We start from the raw sequence: 16,759 nt of genomic DNA, 5'->3' as shown, positions 1-16,759 counted from the left end.
ATGTATCGATCACTTCTTACTTGATATATATAGTTGGACTGGAAGAAAGGACCTACGGAGTACGGAGTACTGTGATAGCCTGTAGATAACGATAGGCAGAGACCAAGCATCCACACCAAAAGTGACGGTCAAGTTAAGATTATCACAAGCCCTTGCTTGACTCTTCTTAGTTCGTCGCAAAAGCCGCCCGCTGCTCGTCCCTGTCGCCTTTTGTTTTTTTCGCTCGGCTTTTGGCAGGGGCAGCCTCAAACACGTGATCGATAATTTTAGGGGGCTTCGCGTTCCTTCGAGCGACCCATCGCTGGTTTCACTTCATTAATTCGCCCTGCTCAGCTTCACGGTTGACCCTGCTTGCAGTCCGCGCAAGCGCTGTAGACGATAATAACCGCAGCTGTGGCTTGGTGAGCGGTGCTGGGCGCATTGATTGTGGCATTGATGCCCTATCGGACTATCAAGGTATCTAACCACAACACTATGTCGCGGGGCGGATATGGATAAGGCTGCGAGGTTCAATTGAATGATTCCTGGAGCTAACAACGTCCTGTGACTAGGTCGCCGACTTTGGATGGGAAGATAGAGCATTTATATATACCATAAGCCCAATATGACCGCGGCTTCAAGTCCGCTTAATCGCCAACCAAGCTGGATTCCACTTCTCTGTGCAGTGGCCGCCCTCTCCCTCCCGATAACCATTCACTTTATCCGCACACGGAATGATAATATGACCACCGCCGCGCTTCCACTATCTCCGTCGCTCCCGTCCCTCCCGTTGTTTCTGGAGGCGCAGAAATGGGCGTCTACGGATCCCGGGAAGATCGCGATAATCGATAAAACGAAGGACCTGAGTTTTACCTATCGCCAGCTACTCAATGATGTAGCCGCATTAAAGAGGCGCATTTTGGCTCAGGTGAAAGTTCAAGATCTGGAAGAGAGGAGGATAGCGTTCCTTGTACCGGCTGGCTATGATTATGTGGTTTGCCAGTGGGCTGTATGGGCGGCCGGCGGTGTCTGTGTGCCGTTATGTAAGTTCAACTTTCTCTCAGTGACTAGCAAAGACCTATCATACTAACTGGGATACAGGCACATCTCATCCACCGAAGGAGCTTTTATATACTATCTCGGACTCAGATCCATCCTTAGTGGTGCTTCATAGCTCGTTCCAACACTTGAAGCCCGCTTTGCTAGACAAGTCATCCAAAACCTGCTTCATGGAGCTCTCACCCATCACTGAAAGCAGAAGCTGTACCTCTATACACAATCTCCATCCGGCTTTTGCGCTGTCACGAAGAGCTCTAATGATCTATACCTCTGGCACAACAGCAAACCCTAAGGGCTGTGTCACGACACACAAGACCATAACATTCCAAGCAACATCCCTTATCCAGGCATGGAAATATTCCCCATCCGATCACCTAATCCACGTCCTTCCTCTCCATCATATTCACGGTATCATCAACGGCCTTACAGCGACCCTACTTAGCGGTGGAACAGTCGAAATGTATGCCAAGTTTGATCCTCAGATTGTTTGGGATAGGTGGAGCAATCCTGGCTCATCAACAATGTTCATGGCCGTCCCAACAGTGTATTCGCGGCTAGTCGACTATTTTGATGCTCATATCAGATCCACCGATTCTGAAGCAGCAGCTAGGTCTGGTGCTGGCGCATTGAGGCTAGTAGTCAGCGGCTCTGCAGCCCTGCCCACGCCAATTAAGACTAAATTTTTGGAAATCACCGGGCAAACCTTGCTTGAACGGTACGGAATGACTGAAATTGGCATGGGACTGAGCTGTGGCCTTGACGTTTCGCGGCGTATTGAAGGGAGTGTTGGCTGGCCCCTCCCTGGCGTACAAGTTCGTCTAACACACCGGGAAACTGGGACTCCGATACCTGTTACTTCATACGATGAGGACGGTATGATTGAAATTAAGGGTGAAAACGTATTCCTTGAATACTGGCGGCGGCCTGAAGCAACGGCTTCCGAATTTACCAGCGATGGCTGGTTTAAAACGGGGGATGTGGCAAGGCGAGACGCAGCTGGTGCGTACTACATCCAAGGCCGAGCCTCAGTGGACCTGATCAAAAGCGGCGGATATAAGATATCCGCACTGGAAGTTGAAAGAAAGATGCTGGCATTAGAAGAAGTTCAGGAGGTTGCCGTCGTGGGAATTGCTGATGAGGAATGGGGCCAACGAGTTGCTGCCGTTGTTAAGCAGAGAGAAGGAGTAAGTATCCCCTCCAATGCCCTTTTTCCACTCTAAAGGACATTATGTCAGGTATTAGACCATTACTAATTAAATGTTCAGACCGCAAAACTAGAGCTTCAAAGCCTCCGTACAAAACTGAAGTCAGAGATGGCAGCGTATAAAATCCCAAGTGTCCTGAAACTGGTTGACAGCATCGAGAGAAACGCTATGGGCAAGGTAAATAAGAAGATGATTGTGAAGAAGTACTGGCCAGATCTTGAGTGATTATGGCTGCGCTTATTTTTATCTCAATGTTCGGAGGTTACCACCGACGGTGGTTTTATATCTCATATATCTTGTAAATAATGCCCAAAGATTATGTCTATTAGAGACCCATACACACGCGAGTTGGGGATCATTTTTAAGTTACATATACCAGCAGAAAAATGTACGGAGTGGTTATCATGATTAATTGGGCTTGAAGCTGTGATGTTCAAAGCATGGTGTTTTTAAACCACACTAGCAGGGAAGGGGGCGCGTAAGGGGCTAGTTAAAGGCTGCATGCATGGATAGTATGGAGTATTTTATTCGTACCACGGGAAAATTGTTGGCCAACGATCATGTTCAATTGTAAGGGCTGATTTAAAGCGCTCAACCACCGTGCATACAAAGATGGTCAAACGTGCTTTACAGGGACTTTGGACCAGGTCCTTGCTCGGCCGCAAGCAACCGACGATATTTTGCGGGAAGGGCGCTGAGCTATCTCCAGATACCTTAATTGAAGAAGAGATAGTACCTGACTATCAAGCCAGTCACTATTTCCCTGTTAAACCAGGCTACGTTTTCAATCATCGGTTCGAGGCACTCGCAAAACTGGGCTGGGGTGGTTGCTCCACTGTCTGGCTTGTGAGAGACCTCCGGCGGTAAGTTAAATCTCTAACCGCTATATTGGAGCTATATTGACTAGAAATACTAGACGGAACTGGCAGAGCGAGCGCTATCTAGCATTGAAGGTTGGCAATAATGACTTCAATGATGCAGAACAAGCTGCGCATGAGTTCAATATTGAACGTCACATTGGCAGCATGGGTGGCCGCCATGGTGGACGCAATTACCTTCGAACTTTTGTCGAGCAGTTTGAGGAAAAAGGTCCCAACGGGATGCATGTGTGTTTAGCATACGAACCCATGAGAGAGCCTCTATGGCTATTCCAATCTCGCCTCCGGAATAAAAGATTTCACCTCGGCCTTTTAAAGGGTTATATAAAACTTCTTCTGAAGGGACTAGACTACCTCCATACAGAATGCAATGTTATCCACACAGGTCAGTCTCTGCAGTTGACACGAGAGACGGCAACGATTTGCTAATATTATTTATAGACTTGAAGGTTGAAAACATTCTCGTCAGTTTTGAAGAACCATCGGTGCTGGAAGACTTTGCTCAATTGCAAGCACAGAATCCTATGCCCCGTAAATCAAATAACGGGAATACCGTCTACCTCTCACACAATGACTTTGGGCCCGTGAGATCATACTATATCTTGCCTAAAATAACAGATTTTGGCCTGTCCCACTACCAAAAAGACCCATCATTGCTGAACAGGCACCCAATCCAGCCTGACCAGTACCGAGCTCCTGAAGTTATTCTAGGTGCTGGCTGGACATATAGCGCGGATATTTGGAATCTTGGGCTGCTGGTAGTTGCCCTTTTTTGATTATCATTTACCACTGAACACCTGACTAATGGCAGATACTAGATGTGGAATATGCTCGAGTCTCGGGATCTCTTTACTTCACCGCTTGATGATCAGGGAAATTATCGCCCCGAAGCTCATCTGGCAGAGATGATTGCCCTTCTGGGTCCACCTCCAAAGGCAATGGTAGAGCGCGAGAGAGATGGTATGGAGTGGAAGTGGGCGCCAGCTGCTCAGAATGCCGCGGGAGAGATGTGTAACACGGCTTCTGAATGGTATGGTGGACCATTCTTTGACGATAATGGTAAGGTAGCCTTTTCTATCCATGATACTCGGGCCAAATTTTCTAACTGGTGTGGTGGATGTTAGGGGAGTTTCGGAACAAAGAGGCCATACCTTCCGGAATTAACCTAGATGATACGGTTACCTGTCTTGAAGGAGCGCAAAAGATGCAGTTTTTAACATTTGCAAGGAAAATGCTACAGTGGCTACCCGAGAATAGGAAGACAGCAAAGGAGCTTGTGGAAGATCCGTGGCTTAGTGACGAGTCGATCAACAGAGGAGGTATCTGAGATATCGCCTGTGCCATTTTATTGCGACAACTAAAGCGAGCAGGTTCTCTATCTTAACTTTCCATAACAGTTGCCCTACTCCCTCCTGTACTTGTGAATGTAAAGTTCCCAATTAGCGGTTAATGGAACGGTAGTTGGTGTTAGATAGAAGAATATATATAGAAATGTACTGTAACTGGTAATGGAAGTCTGTATATAAGAGAGTAGTTGGAAGCAATGGATGGAGTAAAAAAGGTCCAATATGATCATTGGTGGAAATTGTCTAGAGTTGATTACATAACCCAGCTTACTAACTAGCGCTCGGAGATAGCGAGCTCGAACTTGCGATAAACAAAAACTGCAACTCCGAAAGACGAACCACAGCAGATGCAAAGTTAGTCGGGGGAACCCCATCCACGCCCGACCTATATACGTTTAGTCTCTCTCTTCTTTTGCTTCGTTAATTTATATATCATATGTTTTCTCCCTCCCCACCATTCCATGTTTCCACACCCCGCTAAGTTGGATCGGGAATTCGCTCGTTGTCCGTTCGTTTGTTCTCGTCCAAATATCTGCCGGAGATAGTATAGTCTAGCTGGGAGATCTATCTCACTGCGAATGGCATCCACCCGGCCGGTCCGTACGCTCAAGCTCAAGCTTAATCTACGGCCCGCCTACCAACCGACACTTTCAGCGGTACCTTGGAGAGCGGAAAATTCTTCGTCTCTGTCCGTCGGTTCCCCGCTTATTGGTGGTTCATGCCTCGGCACGTTCACGGGGCTACGCTACGGGAGATTTCTGACATATAGCCGCTGCATCACGCATAACCAGTCACAACCGCAGTTATTTGGCGCAGACAGAAGGATCAACATGGGTGACAATAATAATAGGGATGCTTCCGCGAGACGCCTGCGGGCGCTAACAGAGCACATCTCTCCTGGCCAACAGCATCAGAGCCGGGCATATAGCCAGGCTGTCACCGGCACTTCTTCCAAGAACCCCAGTATTAATTTCTCCGCGTTATCGAAGCTTCTGCCGCACGATGGGCCTGAGGGGGAAGCGGTATGGTACATTGTCGTGGCCGCAGCGCTGATGGCGTTTCATCAGGAATGGGCAGTGGGTGCGCTGTGGGAACATATCGTGTCTACTCGGAGGTCATCAACTGAAGAGGAGAAAGCACTGATTGCACGACGGATAAGGGAGAGTTGTTTGAAGGCTAGCGTGCTAGTCGGGTTTCCACGGGTAAAAAAAATAAATTCAAAGCTCCCCCTCCCAGCCAATCCCTGGACAGAAGTGACATTGTGTTTATGCAAGCTAACATGCAAGCGACTCATATCGATACTTTAGGGAATCAACGCTCTCTCATCACTGCATGAGTCCCTGGCCCGGCACACACCCTCGACCCACCGACTTCTCTCCGAGGACAGCTCGTTGCGAAGTCCGGTCGATGGGAAAACGAAGCTGGAGCGGGGGACTGCGTTTTTCTCCCGTCTGTACGCCGGCCACACTGGCAAGATACTGGACAGCATGTCTCGCAGCTCGGGCGGGGACCTGAGCTACTATGCCCTTGCTAGTGTGTACGGGGAGCTTATGGCCGAGACTCGAGTTGTCAATGCAATGGAGACGGTGCTGATGGAGTTTGTCTGCTGTCTGGCGGACGATGTCGCACCGCAGGCTAAGGGGTGCGTCTTCTACCCAATTCTTTTCAACCCCCCCTAGCGTAGTACACACTAACCAAGGCAGACACTTCTTTGGCAGCCGGAACATGGGAGCATCCGGTGCACGGATCAAGGGAGCCGTGAGCATCGTACAGGAGCTGGCAAGGCAGGCTGGTCTGGAAGTGCCCGGAACGGGGCAGGAATACGCCTTTCTGGCAAAGGCTGACTTGTGGTGAATGTGTGCCTTTTTACTCCGGTTCTCCAACCCCTCGCTTACAGATGTATATATGCATATTTATGCTCCGTCTCCGTAAGTGGATAAGAATTTAGTACTTGGCCTTAATCTCTTATTATTATGTATGTATATGAATGGAGGGAGGTCGCGTGCCTCAGCTCGAGATGAGGATGGCTACAGCCGTCCGTGAGACTCCACTGTCCCACCTTTTTGAGTAAGTAGTTAACTTAAGAATATACTTTGTAGGTTCATATGCTTCCTCCCGGAGCCAATGCATGATAGACGCCTCACCCAGCAGGGCGCCGTCCGGAGTGACACCATCACCATTCTTGCTGTCCGAGTCCGCCCTCATCCTATGGTCCCGACTACTATCTGCCTGTCTGCCTATCTACTATCTGCCATCTTCTTCTCCTCCTGCTGTCCTTCTTTCGGCAACTCGACATGCGACCTCCTTCCGCATCCCCACTAGCGCCTTGGCACTTGGCACTTGCATACCAAGCATCTTAGTCATCCCGCTTTAACTTTATCTTTCTTTAACATCACGTGACCCACGTGCGACCCTCCTCGACGCTGACTGGCCAGCCCTGACCAACGACTCCCCCAAAATCAAATCTCGCTCTCTCTCGCCTTCGCCGCCGCCCGCCGGGTGGGTTTTTGGCTGACTTTTCCCTTTTCCTTTTCGGATCTCCCAGGGTTTGCCCTGTCCGGGTGGCCACCGCCTTGGCCCAAACAGTCGCCAGGACAGAGAATTTTCTCGTTGGGCCCCCCCGGGCAGGCAAGGGAGAAGGGGAACCCCATAATAATAGAAGAGAAAAAAGCTGCGATGGAGCCGCTGGAACCTCCGGCCGAGATACAAAAGTCGACCGCATCCCTTCTCTTCTTTCTGTTCTTCTCTGCTTCCCTCCCGCTCGTCGACGCTGCTCTCCCTTTGTTCGACGTTTCGTCCGCCTGGGCCAGGTTCAAGACGCGCAGAGTCCGCCTTGCCGCCGCCACTAGTTACTCCGAGCAGCAGTTGCTCCAGCTGGCCCCGCGAGTCCCTAAGCAAGAAGATCCCCGGTAAGCCCGTCGCATCCTGTCTCTGCCTTGTCGCCCGCGTATCCGACACCACCAGTCAGCGCTGTCAGCCTTCCCTCGTGCGCTCTGCCCTGTCGACCCCCCAGCAGACGCTTATAAGACAGAAGCGCTGCCCAGACGGGACGACTCCCTTGGCTCGCTTCTTCTCGTCCTCCACACCCTCTCACGGCCGCTGAAACGCTCGACCAAGCATCCACAAGCACCGTCAAGCTTCGTCCAAAAGCTGCTGTCCCTTGCTTCTTCATGCACTGAGTGCTGATATCCACTCCCTAGGCGAACGGCGTCACAGCGACACGCGATCTATATCCCCCGATTATATACTCTAGATGGCCGATTTTGGTCCCAGGGCCCCCCATGGGCCTGACATGACGGGCACCCACGACCCGCTGGTCGACATGCGGCTCCATGAGAAAGAGGCCTTTGATGCCTTTATCCGCCCGGACGACTCGTACACGCCAGAGGGCGTCTACTGGGCCGATCTGCCGCTCATGAAGAAGATCCAGTTCGTCACCTCGGTCGATATGGAGGAGTCCAAGAAGGAGGCTGCTTCGTTTTGGGAGATGTTCAAGAACGACCCCCTGTCTCCTGTTAGTTTCTACTTCAAGAACATGGTCTTGCCTGGTGCTGGTCTCGGTTTGGAAGGGTGAGTTTTGTCTTTCTTTTTCTTTTTCTTTTTCTTCTTTTTTTTTAGCCTTTGGAAAATGGCTTTTCTCTAACAGGTGGTAGATATGTGCTCTTTTCAATTGGAAATATTAAACCTCTGTTCCAAAAAGCGTTCCCTGACTGCTGGAAACACGAAAAGACTTGTGATCCTACCTGGCTTGCTGCTGTTGAATACCTGGAAATCTGCGGTATCATCGTTGGTCAGATATTGGTTGGTATTCTCGGTGATTGGTAAGCATAACCCTTTCATCCCTTTCTCACACCACAAATAAATATACAAAAAAAAAAAAAAAAATAAATAAATAAAAATCCATAAACTAACAGTAACAAGGATTGGTCGTCGTTGGGGTCTGATTCAAGATGCAGTCATCATGTTGCTCGGTCTCATCATGCTTACTGCTGCCTGGGGTGTCACCCAGAACGGCTGGGTCATCTGCTACGTCTGGTCTCTCTTCTTCTACGGCATTGGTGTCGGCGGCGAATACCCCATGACAGCCACATCTGGAATGGAGAACGCAGTCGGATCAGGCAAAATCTCGACCAAGGAAGATCGTCTCCACCGTGGCCGCAAGGTTACGTCTGCCTTTTTGATGCAGGGATGGGGCCAGTTCTTCAACCAGGCCCTCCTCATTCTTCTGCTGCTCATCTTCCACCACGGCAGCGGAAACCCACCATACTCGACCCTCTCTGCCCAGTGGACCTACCGTGTCTCCTTTGCCATCCCTGCTGTTGGAACCCTCTGGCTCGTCTACTACAGATACTACAAGATGCGCGCGGCAAGCAAACAGCTGGCAATCGCAAAGGCCAAGTCCCGCGTCACCGGCTACGACACAGATTCCCTGCGCCTTACCTTCAAGCACTTCGGTTTCCGCCTACTTGCTACCGCAGGTACATGGTTCGCCAACGACGTCTTCTTCTACGGCAACAAGCTCTTCCAGTCCGAGTTCATCAGTGTCATTTCCCCACACACCACTTCCGTCATGCCCGGATGGCTGTATAACTTGCTTAACGTTGGAGTCTCCCTCTGCGGATACTATCTTGCTTCTTTCCTGATCGACAACAAGCTCTATGGCCGCAAGTGGATGCAGATCATTGGATTCCTGATGGATTTCGTCTTCTTCATCATCCCTGCCTTCCACTTCGAATACTATACCACCCCGGAGCACATCAAGGAGTTCCAGGCCATGTACTTCCTGTCATCCTTCTTCAACCAGTTCGGCCCCAACTCGGTCACCTTCCTTGTAGCCGCCGAGGTCTTCCCCACTCCTATCCGTGCCACCGCCCACGGTTTCGCAGCGGCTATTGGAAAGCTTGGCGCTCTTACCGCAGCCGTGATGTACAACTACATCAGCACAACGCAAAAATTCCACGTCGTCCCCTGGTTCGGTCTCGCCGGTGTCATCCTCACCTACCTCTTCCTCCCTGACACCACCGGTCTCGACCTCAAGGAGCAAGAACGACGATGGTTCTACATCCGCCAGGGTAGAGAATCTGAGTACCACGGTGCTGCTGTCCACCCTAAGCATCTCTCTGTCTACGAGCGATGGACGGGTGTAGGCAAATACTACGACCCCGAAGCCGACTATAAACAGAAAGTCGCTGAGATGCGAGAGGAGTGGGCTGCTGCTCAGGCACGCAAGGCCGATGAGAAGAGCGGCTTTGGTGATGACGACCACCACGACTACGAGCCAGTTCACCATGACGTACACAAGTACTTCGAGCGCACAAGTCCGATGATTTTGGGCCGGGAAAAGAACGTTCCGATGAGCGACCAGCTTCCTCCAGCTCACGACAACAGCAGTGACGACGTTGTTGAGCAACACCCTCATCAGGATTAAAAAAGACCACATTTCTTATATATCTACTGAGGATATATGGATGGATATACCGTTACCCTCTTTTTCTCACATCTATTACATTTAATCTGTCGTCATCGATGTTACGCATGTCTTGTCATACTTCTTGGCTCTGTTCTTTTACATCACCCTAGATACCTCTCCTAAATGCCCTTTTTCATATAACGTTTGCCCTTGATTCGCGCTCAGCCATGTTTATTCCATCGTTTGAGGAGCGATCTCATGCTGTACATATCTCTTAGCATCATACCATCTTAGTTCTGATATTATTGGCACCTTCTGCGCGGGGCTTAAAAGTTTATCCGTTTTTAACTTTAAGGTTAACTTTGATCACCAAAGCTTATATTTTGTTGACATTGGCAAGAGATGCAAAAATAGCAAAACTCCTATATATTGACATAGCCCTCGTTCTAGTTAACTAATCATCTTCATCTCCTAGCCCAGTATACTTTAGGAAGGTTACAATTCACCCGAAGCACACATACCCCTTGCCTGATTTCAGCCATGTTAACGTCCCAAATACCCCAGAGGAATGACTCCAGGTGTATGAATCTGGCCACCTCGTCCTCATAGAGGAGAATGTAATGGAATTTACAAATACAGTCCGGCTTTCTGTCCAATATAGCGTCAACTTGCTGGTATTGGTGTCCACTCCGGCCCGTGTTAAAGCCGGCGAGTGGCTCCTTAGTTAACTACCTATGTCGTAACTAAATCAGTTGGTTACTCCTGACGCTGACAAGGAAAAAAATCTATATCTGGCATATTGACAACGTTTTGGCCAGGTGCAAATTGCCATCCTTCAGCATTTTCCAACTCAAACTTCTTGATGGCAAATGCCTCCCATCCAATTGAGTTGGCCCTTTCGCTCTTTAGCTGATATAACCCTCCATGTCGGGTCATCCCACTAATCACCGTTGCTGACTGCGTTCTTTGCCCTTCTATTAGCAGAAGAATAATACCATTGCGTCATGGTCCGGTGATGCTGTGCCATCCCCCGTCTCATGTCTCATGGCTCAATTAGTATGATAGATGAAAGATTTTATTCCCTTCATCATCTTCCTTATTGCCCAAGTTTTAACATAAGGAGAATTCAATACCCAACAAATATATTCCCCTCCAGGTCGTTACAATGAAGATAAAGGCGTTCTCCGGGTTTGTATCCATCTGTTTCCTTCCTCTGGTTGTTTCGCAATCTACTTCGGTGCAAAGTACACCACCGAGTTCCAGCAGTCGCCCAGCGAGCTCCAGCTCCCAGCCTAGCTCTATCCCTTCCAGCACTCCTTCCAATGGGAGCGGAGGAGGAGGAGGAGGGGGTGCCAGTGAAAGCGCAACTGGTAGCACGGGCAGTGCTGGAGGTCCATCGCTCACGTATGCGAGTGATATCGTGGTCCCTGCTACGCCACCAGTGCGCAGCGCTTCATTCGAAAGCCATGGACCATTTACGGGCTTTGCAAGTGTTACCGGAGCACTTACGGCATCTAAAGTACTTGGAACTGCGCTGTCTGGTAAGCCTGCGCCAACGAATGCGACGAGTTATCCATCTGATGGTGAGCTGCATGGTGCACAGCCGGCACCATACTTTCCTGCCGGTGGGTTGGGGACCAACGGGACCGCACCGGTTTATAACGTGCGAAGTGATTACGACTATCAGTCAATTGTACGTTCCACGCATTTTTTTCTCAACAGTTAATGCAAGGCTGACTCCCTATCTAGGCCCTAGCTCTGCATTTGGAATGGATGATATACGACCTCTTCCAAACCGGCGCTTCCCAGTTCAAACCCAAGGACTTCCAGGCCCTGGGTTTAACCCAGTCGGATTATAATTCTATTGCTCTCATGGCAAACCAATCTCAAGGCCATGTCACGCTCCTTAGCAACATCCTCGGTGAATCGGCTCCTGGACCATGCACTCATAACTTCCCCTTTAAAACAGCGTACGAGTTCCTTGACTTTAGTCAAAAGGTAACGGCCGTCGCAGAGTCTACGGTATATAACTTCCTCCCACACCTGGACTCTCGTGAAACTGCAATGTTAGTCCTCCAGCTTGTTGCGACTACTGCACGCCAGCACATGATATTCCGCCAGTTCGAGGCCCTGCAGCCCATGCCTGTATGGTTTGAGACAGGTATCCCCCAATCATGGGGTTGGACCTTGGTGGCACCATTCATCAGCTTGTGTCCTGACGATGCAAGACTTGTATGGAGGAACTTTCCAGCCTTGCAAATTATTGACGGGCCAAACGCAGCCAGAAAGGGGGGTTCGGGCAAGAATGAAACTACAGGCGGCGGGCTTGGAGTAGTAAATTCTACTGCCATTCCATTGGATGAATCGTGCTTGGGCTCTTCGTCTAGCAATGGCACTAGCTCTGGCAGGACTGGAAAGGCGCCTCGTGGCCGCTATGACCGTCAGTACGAGCATGTTGCAGCCGCTAATACTACCGGCAGCGGCGGGGCAAAGCCATCCGGAACTGGCGGAAGTGGAAGCAGTAGTGGAAGCAGTGGTGGTGGTGGCCTCAGCACAGAATGCAGGCCAGGGATCACATCCAACCGGACTAAACCGTTGAGTGAGCCAGGCCGCAAGATCCTCCTTCAATGGGAATCAGCCGGCCGGCCCGTCGGTCCGAATAATAGCTACATCACGAACACCCAGGCAAAGGAACCTGCATTTGTAGCTTGGATAACTCAGTTGAATGTTACCTATACCCCTCTGGAAGTTATGGAAAATGGAGGTAATGGAGGCAGCTCTGGCGGTGGTAACACCACGAGCTCCTCGACTACACTTGAGCCTTCCGTGAGTGCTATCGATACTTCGTCAATTAGGACAGACACAATGGCCATGGCAAAGCCTACTGGTAACGGAGGCTCCTCTAACAGCACTGGCTCACCAAGCAGTGGTGGCGGTGGAGGAGGAGGTTCTTCAAATGGAACCAGCCCTACTAGTAAGATGTTCACCGGTACAACGGTGCAGCCGGACTTTGCGACTTTTGCGGGAGATCCAGCAGTGAATGGAACGGTTTTCATTGCAATTACAGACGAGGATTTGTACCTGACCCCTTTCAATCTGAGTCTAATAGATTCACATGTTGTTGCCGGTCCAGCCATCTACCAGGCAGGCTAAATTTTCGGAAATTCAATTGTTACAAGGGCGTTGGTGGTTTAGGCAACATGAAGTTGGACGTGCTCAGATTGATACCCTTATATAACGGAACGTTGTAATATACCAAAGCAATATTTGTCTATCGGAAGAAATGAATTTAACTTATAATGAGTTTTAACTATCTTTGGGAGTCAAAATATTTACTCCTTGGTAGGCCTAGGCTTGCGCACCATGATGGTGAGTCTTGCCCAATCACCCTGGCCTCCCTCCCCTAGACCTCTACCAGTATACTTGCTGGCGTCAAAATGTAACTTTGCTGATTGTTTTTCAGTTGTCGGAATAACCTCAAACCCACGTCGTTCATAAACAGGGTATCCCCTCTGTGACGCTTCCAGGTATGTCTCTGCCCCATGTTTATCTGCAAGATCGCAGCCCCAGTTCACCAGCAAAGTTCCAGCACCCCGTCGTTCATGTGCAGGGTCAGTAGCCAGCAATGCGAGAACTAGATCGGTCAGAAGAAGCAAACCCAGCATATGTTGTATGGAGTGTAGCACATACCACAATTCTCCCTCCCTTCTTCGCCGAAGAATAGCTTTCGATTATCAAAGAGCTTGCCCATGCAATATCTATATCCCTCCACATTTGCTCCCTCAGGAACAAACATATCTTCACCCGTCTTCATCTGCTCTCTCCATCTCTTCAGCGCCTCGGGACCGCCAACATAGACATTCCACTTCGCAAACGCCAGAATCTCTCCCGTATCATCGTCGACACATTTAAGTAGGTGGAACCCGGGGTCATTTTCCATCTGATAAATCAGTCTCTTTGTCTGAAGTTCTCGTCGTATGGGCTCGGGATATTTTTCATCATGGTCCTGGAAACCACCCGGGTTGCTGATTTCACCACAAGCGCGGAAAAAGCCACTTTGCTTGAGTGCTGTCGATTGAATGTCGAGGATTCGAGGGATGTCCTCGGCAGTTGCGGGGTGGACAGAGAGAGTCATTCCGAGATATCTTAGCCGTAGTTCCGCCGAGTTCTTCGTGCCACAGCCGCAGTGCAATTGGATTTTATAGGAATATAATAGACGACTCTAGGTTGGACTTATTTGATACAGAGATCGTTTGGTATCATTAAGGGAGTGAAAATGCCTGGGGTTGTCATTGGTATTTGTATGGACGTCGGGATGAGAAAATGGATACGAGATCCACCGGCTAAACTAGACAACTGCCACAACTAGTTCTACACAGGTTGACTCGCTCGAGTCGGTGGAAAGGCGTCTTTGACAAATCTTTGACGAGTTTCATCAGGACTAAGCGGGGTTCGTTCCCCTATTCCGCTGGTCTTTGGGTTCGGGATGGCCCGCGTGCAGAGAGCTATGCGACAATGCGAATGCGAATGCGATATCCGACATGTTGCGTGTGCCAATTTGCTGCCTAGTTGACTCATCAGAATTGCTGACATCGACAGGTAAGTCGGCACCATTCTTCACAAATGGTTGTTGTGACAGGTAGGCCTCGTGTTGTATTTCAGATCAGAATTCAGGTTGCATGGTTAGAAGACAGGTGTTCGACGATCACCGCGACTGAATTGGGGATGTTACCCTCATCGCTGGCGTTTCCTTCTGAATCGGAACCGAAGGCCATCATCGCTCTCTTCATCGTCCCTCGACCTCTTCTGTGGCCTTGAGCGTGTGGCGGGGGCTGTAGGTTGGGGAACCTCTAAAGAAGTGGCCATTGATTCTATATTGTTTGATAAGGTCGGACTCCTCTGGCGTTCCGGAGGTGTAGAGCTTGCCCCCCAATAATCGTCCCCAATTCCAAAGTATTTCTTCTTAGCTTCTTCCAGTGGAACAATGATCGGTCGCCGACGGTGAGCTACTTCGGTGTTGCCTTTTCTTCGGAATTTCTTGAAGTTTTGACGGCCATTCCACCTCTCATCCCATCGACTCTCATCAGTAGGGGTGTTGCGATGTGGCTGCCTGGGTTTGACCTCCATTTCCTCCACGGTGACGAGTTTCTGGATCTGCACAAGGTCCATGCCTTCAACAATGGCCTGGAATGAGATCGCATCCTCTTGTCGACGAGCTGTCGCGGCTTCGTCGACTTCTTCACGCCGCTGCCGGGCAGCTTCTTTCAGATCGAGCTTCGGCTTCTTGGCCTTTTGCGGTTGCGGTGCTACCTGTTTTGTCTCCAGCGGCCTTTTGATTCCTCGTTGCTTCATCGCAGCAGTTCCTGGTAGGAGGTTTATTACGGTGTCATCTCCTTCCCCTTCAGATGGAACACTTGAGGGGACCCTTTCATGTAGCGAGTCTGGGATAATATTCTAGCCAAAAAATAAGCATAGCTCAAACAACCTTTTTCTAGAGGCAAACCTACCGGTGCATCTTCTTCTCCCTCGCCATCATCCTCAAGCTGGTAAACGGGTATTGACTCCATGTCAAACCCATCATCAAAATCCTTGAACTTTGGAACGTACCCTTTCGATTTATTCCGTTTGAGCACCCGGGCTTCCTTTTGGCTATCCTCAACGAGGACAGTAGTACTTGGACCAGACGACATCTCTTGTATTTGATCCGGATCCGTATTTGGAACTGTGGCAGGCGGAGTAGATTGTACGTCACCCCGCTTCTCGTATCGTCGATATAGCTGTGAGGCATTGTTCCTTAGAATTGCATCTAAGAAATCACTAGCTTCCACGGGTTGTTGACCTGTCAACTCGGCCACTTTATTTTCCATGGCAATGGACCACTCTTCGTGACCCTTGATGGAGAACTGCATAAACAATACTCCTCCAGTGCCATCTTGCTCGCATGCGAGTCCCTTAACACCCGCAGCTTTGTTTAAAAAATCCACAACATCCTCGGCCTTTGTCTTCCCGGGTTCAACCTCATAAAACAATGCTTTTCCATGGCCATTTGATATAGGGCCCTGGAGGTCCTCAAATCGTTTTTTGTCACTAAAGACGAAAGTATAGCCTTCAAATACGTTTATTCGATCTGAATTCGGTTTATATGCACTGTCAGGTAGTTCGGTAGGCGCATTTCCGCGGGGAGGGAGGTCTTCGGTAGGGTCCGGCCATGCATTATCAAAATCTTCCTCCAGAGGAGAAAGAGATTCTTCACGCTCTACATTTTTGGGGGATGCAGCATATCTTATGCGTTCGATAAAAGAGTCTTGGACCAGGTAACACCCGTTTATGAGAGCCTGGAGTCCCTTGGCAGTGTTGCGTTTGCTTTGAACCACATGGGTAGTCTTCCCAACAACATATGGGATAACCGTCTTTATATCTAGCTCCTCCAGCTGTGAACGAGCGTGTGCCAGTGGATCTTTCGCCTTTAACTGCTTTGTTGGAAACGAAAAACTCAGGACAATGGGACACCATTTTACTCTGCAGCTCAGTTAGAAGAGTGTTCTCATGATCTTTTCAGTGAGGGAGTTCTCGCCGTACCGGAGGACGAAAGGATACCGCCCAAGAGATAGTTTATATTCATCTCTGCTGCCAAGTTCTTTGCTCTCTCCAGTTATAAGTGTTCCGTCGAGAGTGGTTCCCCACCTGGAGCCTGCATCGCTAATAATCAACTTCGATCTTGTGTGTATATGTGACTGAAATCAAAACAAAAGTTAGCTTTGAAAATGAGAATCATCTGTACATTGCAAAAACGAACCCCATCTCCCGGTTTCACTTTTCCGACTTCAATTATAAGGTGCTTCCGTGATATCGTACGATTATCAATTGTATGTGTTACTGGCA

At 49.5% G+C, this 16,759-nt stretch overlaps 6 protein-coding genes across 6 annotated transcripts; 4 read left to right on the top strand and 2 right to left on the bottom strand.

Annotated features, from left to right (window-relative positions):
- Nucleotides 1–721: 721 nt before the first annotated feature.
- Nucleotides 722–2,468, top strand: TRV_00842 (uncharacterized protein; the record flags this gene model as incomplete). The annotated part of the gene is made up of 3 exons (XM_003024991.1): nucleotides 722–1,022; nucleotides 1,051–2,222; nucleotides 2,304–2,468. The coding sequence occupies 3 exons, from the start codon at nucleotides 722–724 to the stop codon at nucleotides 2,466–2,468; spliced, it is 1,638 nt and encodes a 545-aa protein (XP_003025037.1).
- Nucleotides 2,469–2,855: 387 nt separating this feature from the next.
- TRV_00841 (uncharacterized protein) lies at nucleotides 2,856–4,448 on the top strand (the record flags this gene model as incomplete). The annotated part of the gene is made up of 5 exons (XM_003024990.1): nucleotides 2,856–3,106; nucleotides 3,160–3,506; nucleotides 3,563–3,879; nucleotides 3,940–4,180; nucleotides 4,291–4,448. The coding sequence occupies 5 exons, from the start codon at nucleotides 2,856–2,858 to the stop codon at nucleotides 4,446–4,448; spliced, it is 1,314 nt and encodes a 437-aa protein (XP_003025036.1).
- Nucleotides 4,449–7,759: 3,311 nt separating this feature from the next.
- Nucleotides 7,760–9,895, top strand: TRV_00840 (phosphate:H+ symporter; the record flags this gene model as incomplete). Its single annotated transcript, XM_003024989.1, has 3 exons — nucleotides 7,760–8,037; nucleotides 8,121–8,288; nucleotides 8,389–9,895. 3 exons carry the CDS (start codon nucleotides 7,760–7,762, stop codon nucleotides 9,893–9,895), a joined length of 1,953 nt encoding a protein of 650 aa, XP_003025035.1.
- A 1,147-nt stretch (nucleotides 9,896–11,042) lies between these two features.
- Nucleotides 11,043–13,030, top strand: TRV_00839 (uncharacterized protein; the record flags this gene model as incomplete). Its single annotated transcript, XM_003024988.1, has 2 exons — nucleotides 11,043–11,570; nucleotides 11,627–13,030. 2 exons carry the CDS (start codon nucleotides 11,043–11,045, stop codon nucleotides 13,028–13,030), a joined length of 1,932 nt encoding a protein of 643 aa, XP_003025034.1.
- Nucleotides 13,031–13,209: 179 nt separating this feature from the next.
- Nucleotides 13,210–14,012, bottom strand: TRV_00838 (acetyltransferase, GNAT family; the record flags this gene model as incomplete). The annotated part of the gene is made up of 2 exons (XM_003024987.1): nucleotides 13,210–13,511; nucleotides 13,568–14,012. 2 exons carry the CDS (start codon nucleotides 14,010–14,012, stop codon nucleotides 13,210–13,212), a joined length of 747 nt encoding a protein of 248 aa, XP_003025033.1.
- A 599-nt stretch (nucleotides 14,013–14,611) lies between these two features.
- On the bottom strand, nucleotides 14,612–16,678 carry TRV_00837 (DNA damage response protein RcaA; the record flags this gene model as incomplete). Its single annotated transcript, XM_003024986.1, has 4 exons — nucleotides 14,612–15,331; nucleotides 15,385–16,396; nucleotides 16,457–16,576; nucleotides 16,674–16,678. 4 exons carry the CDS (start codon nucleotides 16,676–16,678, stop codon nucleotides 14,612–14,614), a joined length of 1,857 nt encoding a protein of 618 aa, XP_003025032.1.
- Between the last annotated feature and the right edge of the window lie 81 nt (nucleotides 16,679–16,759).

The sequence above is a fragment of the Trichophyton verrucosum genome (genome assembly GCF_000151505.1).
Source record: "Trichophyton verrucosum HKI 0517 chromosome Unknown contig00082_1.f1.exp, whole genome shotgun sequence".
NCBI classification, from domain to species: Eukaryota; Fungi; Ascomycota; class Eurotiomycetes; order Onygenales; family Arthrodermataceae; genus Trichophyton; species Trichophyton verrucosum.
The sequence above is the reverse complement of the archived record's forward strand: the minus strand, read 5'-3'. Positions and strand labels throughout refer to the sequence as shown.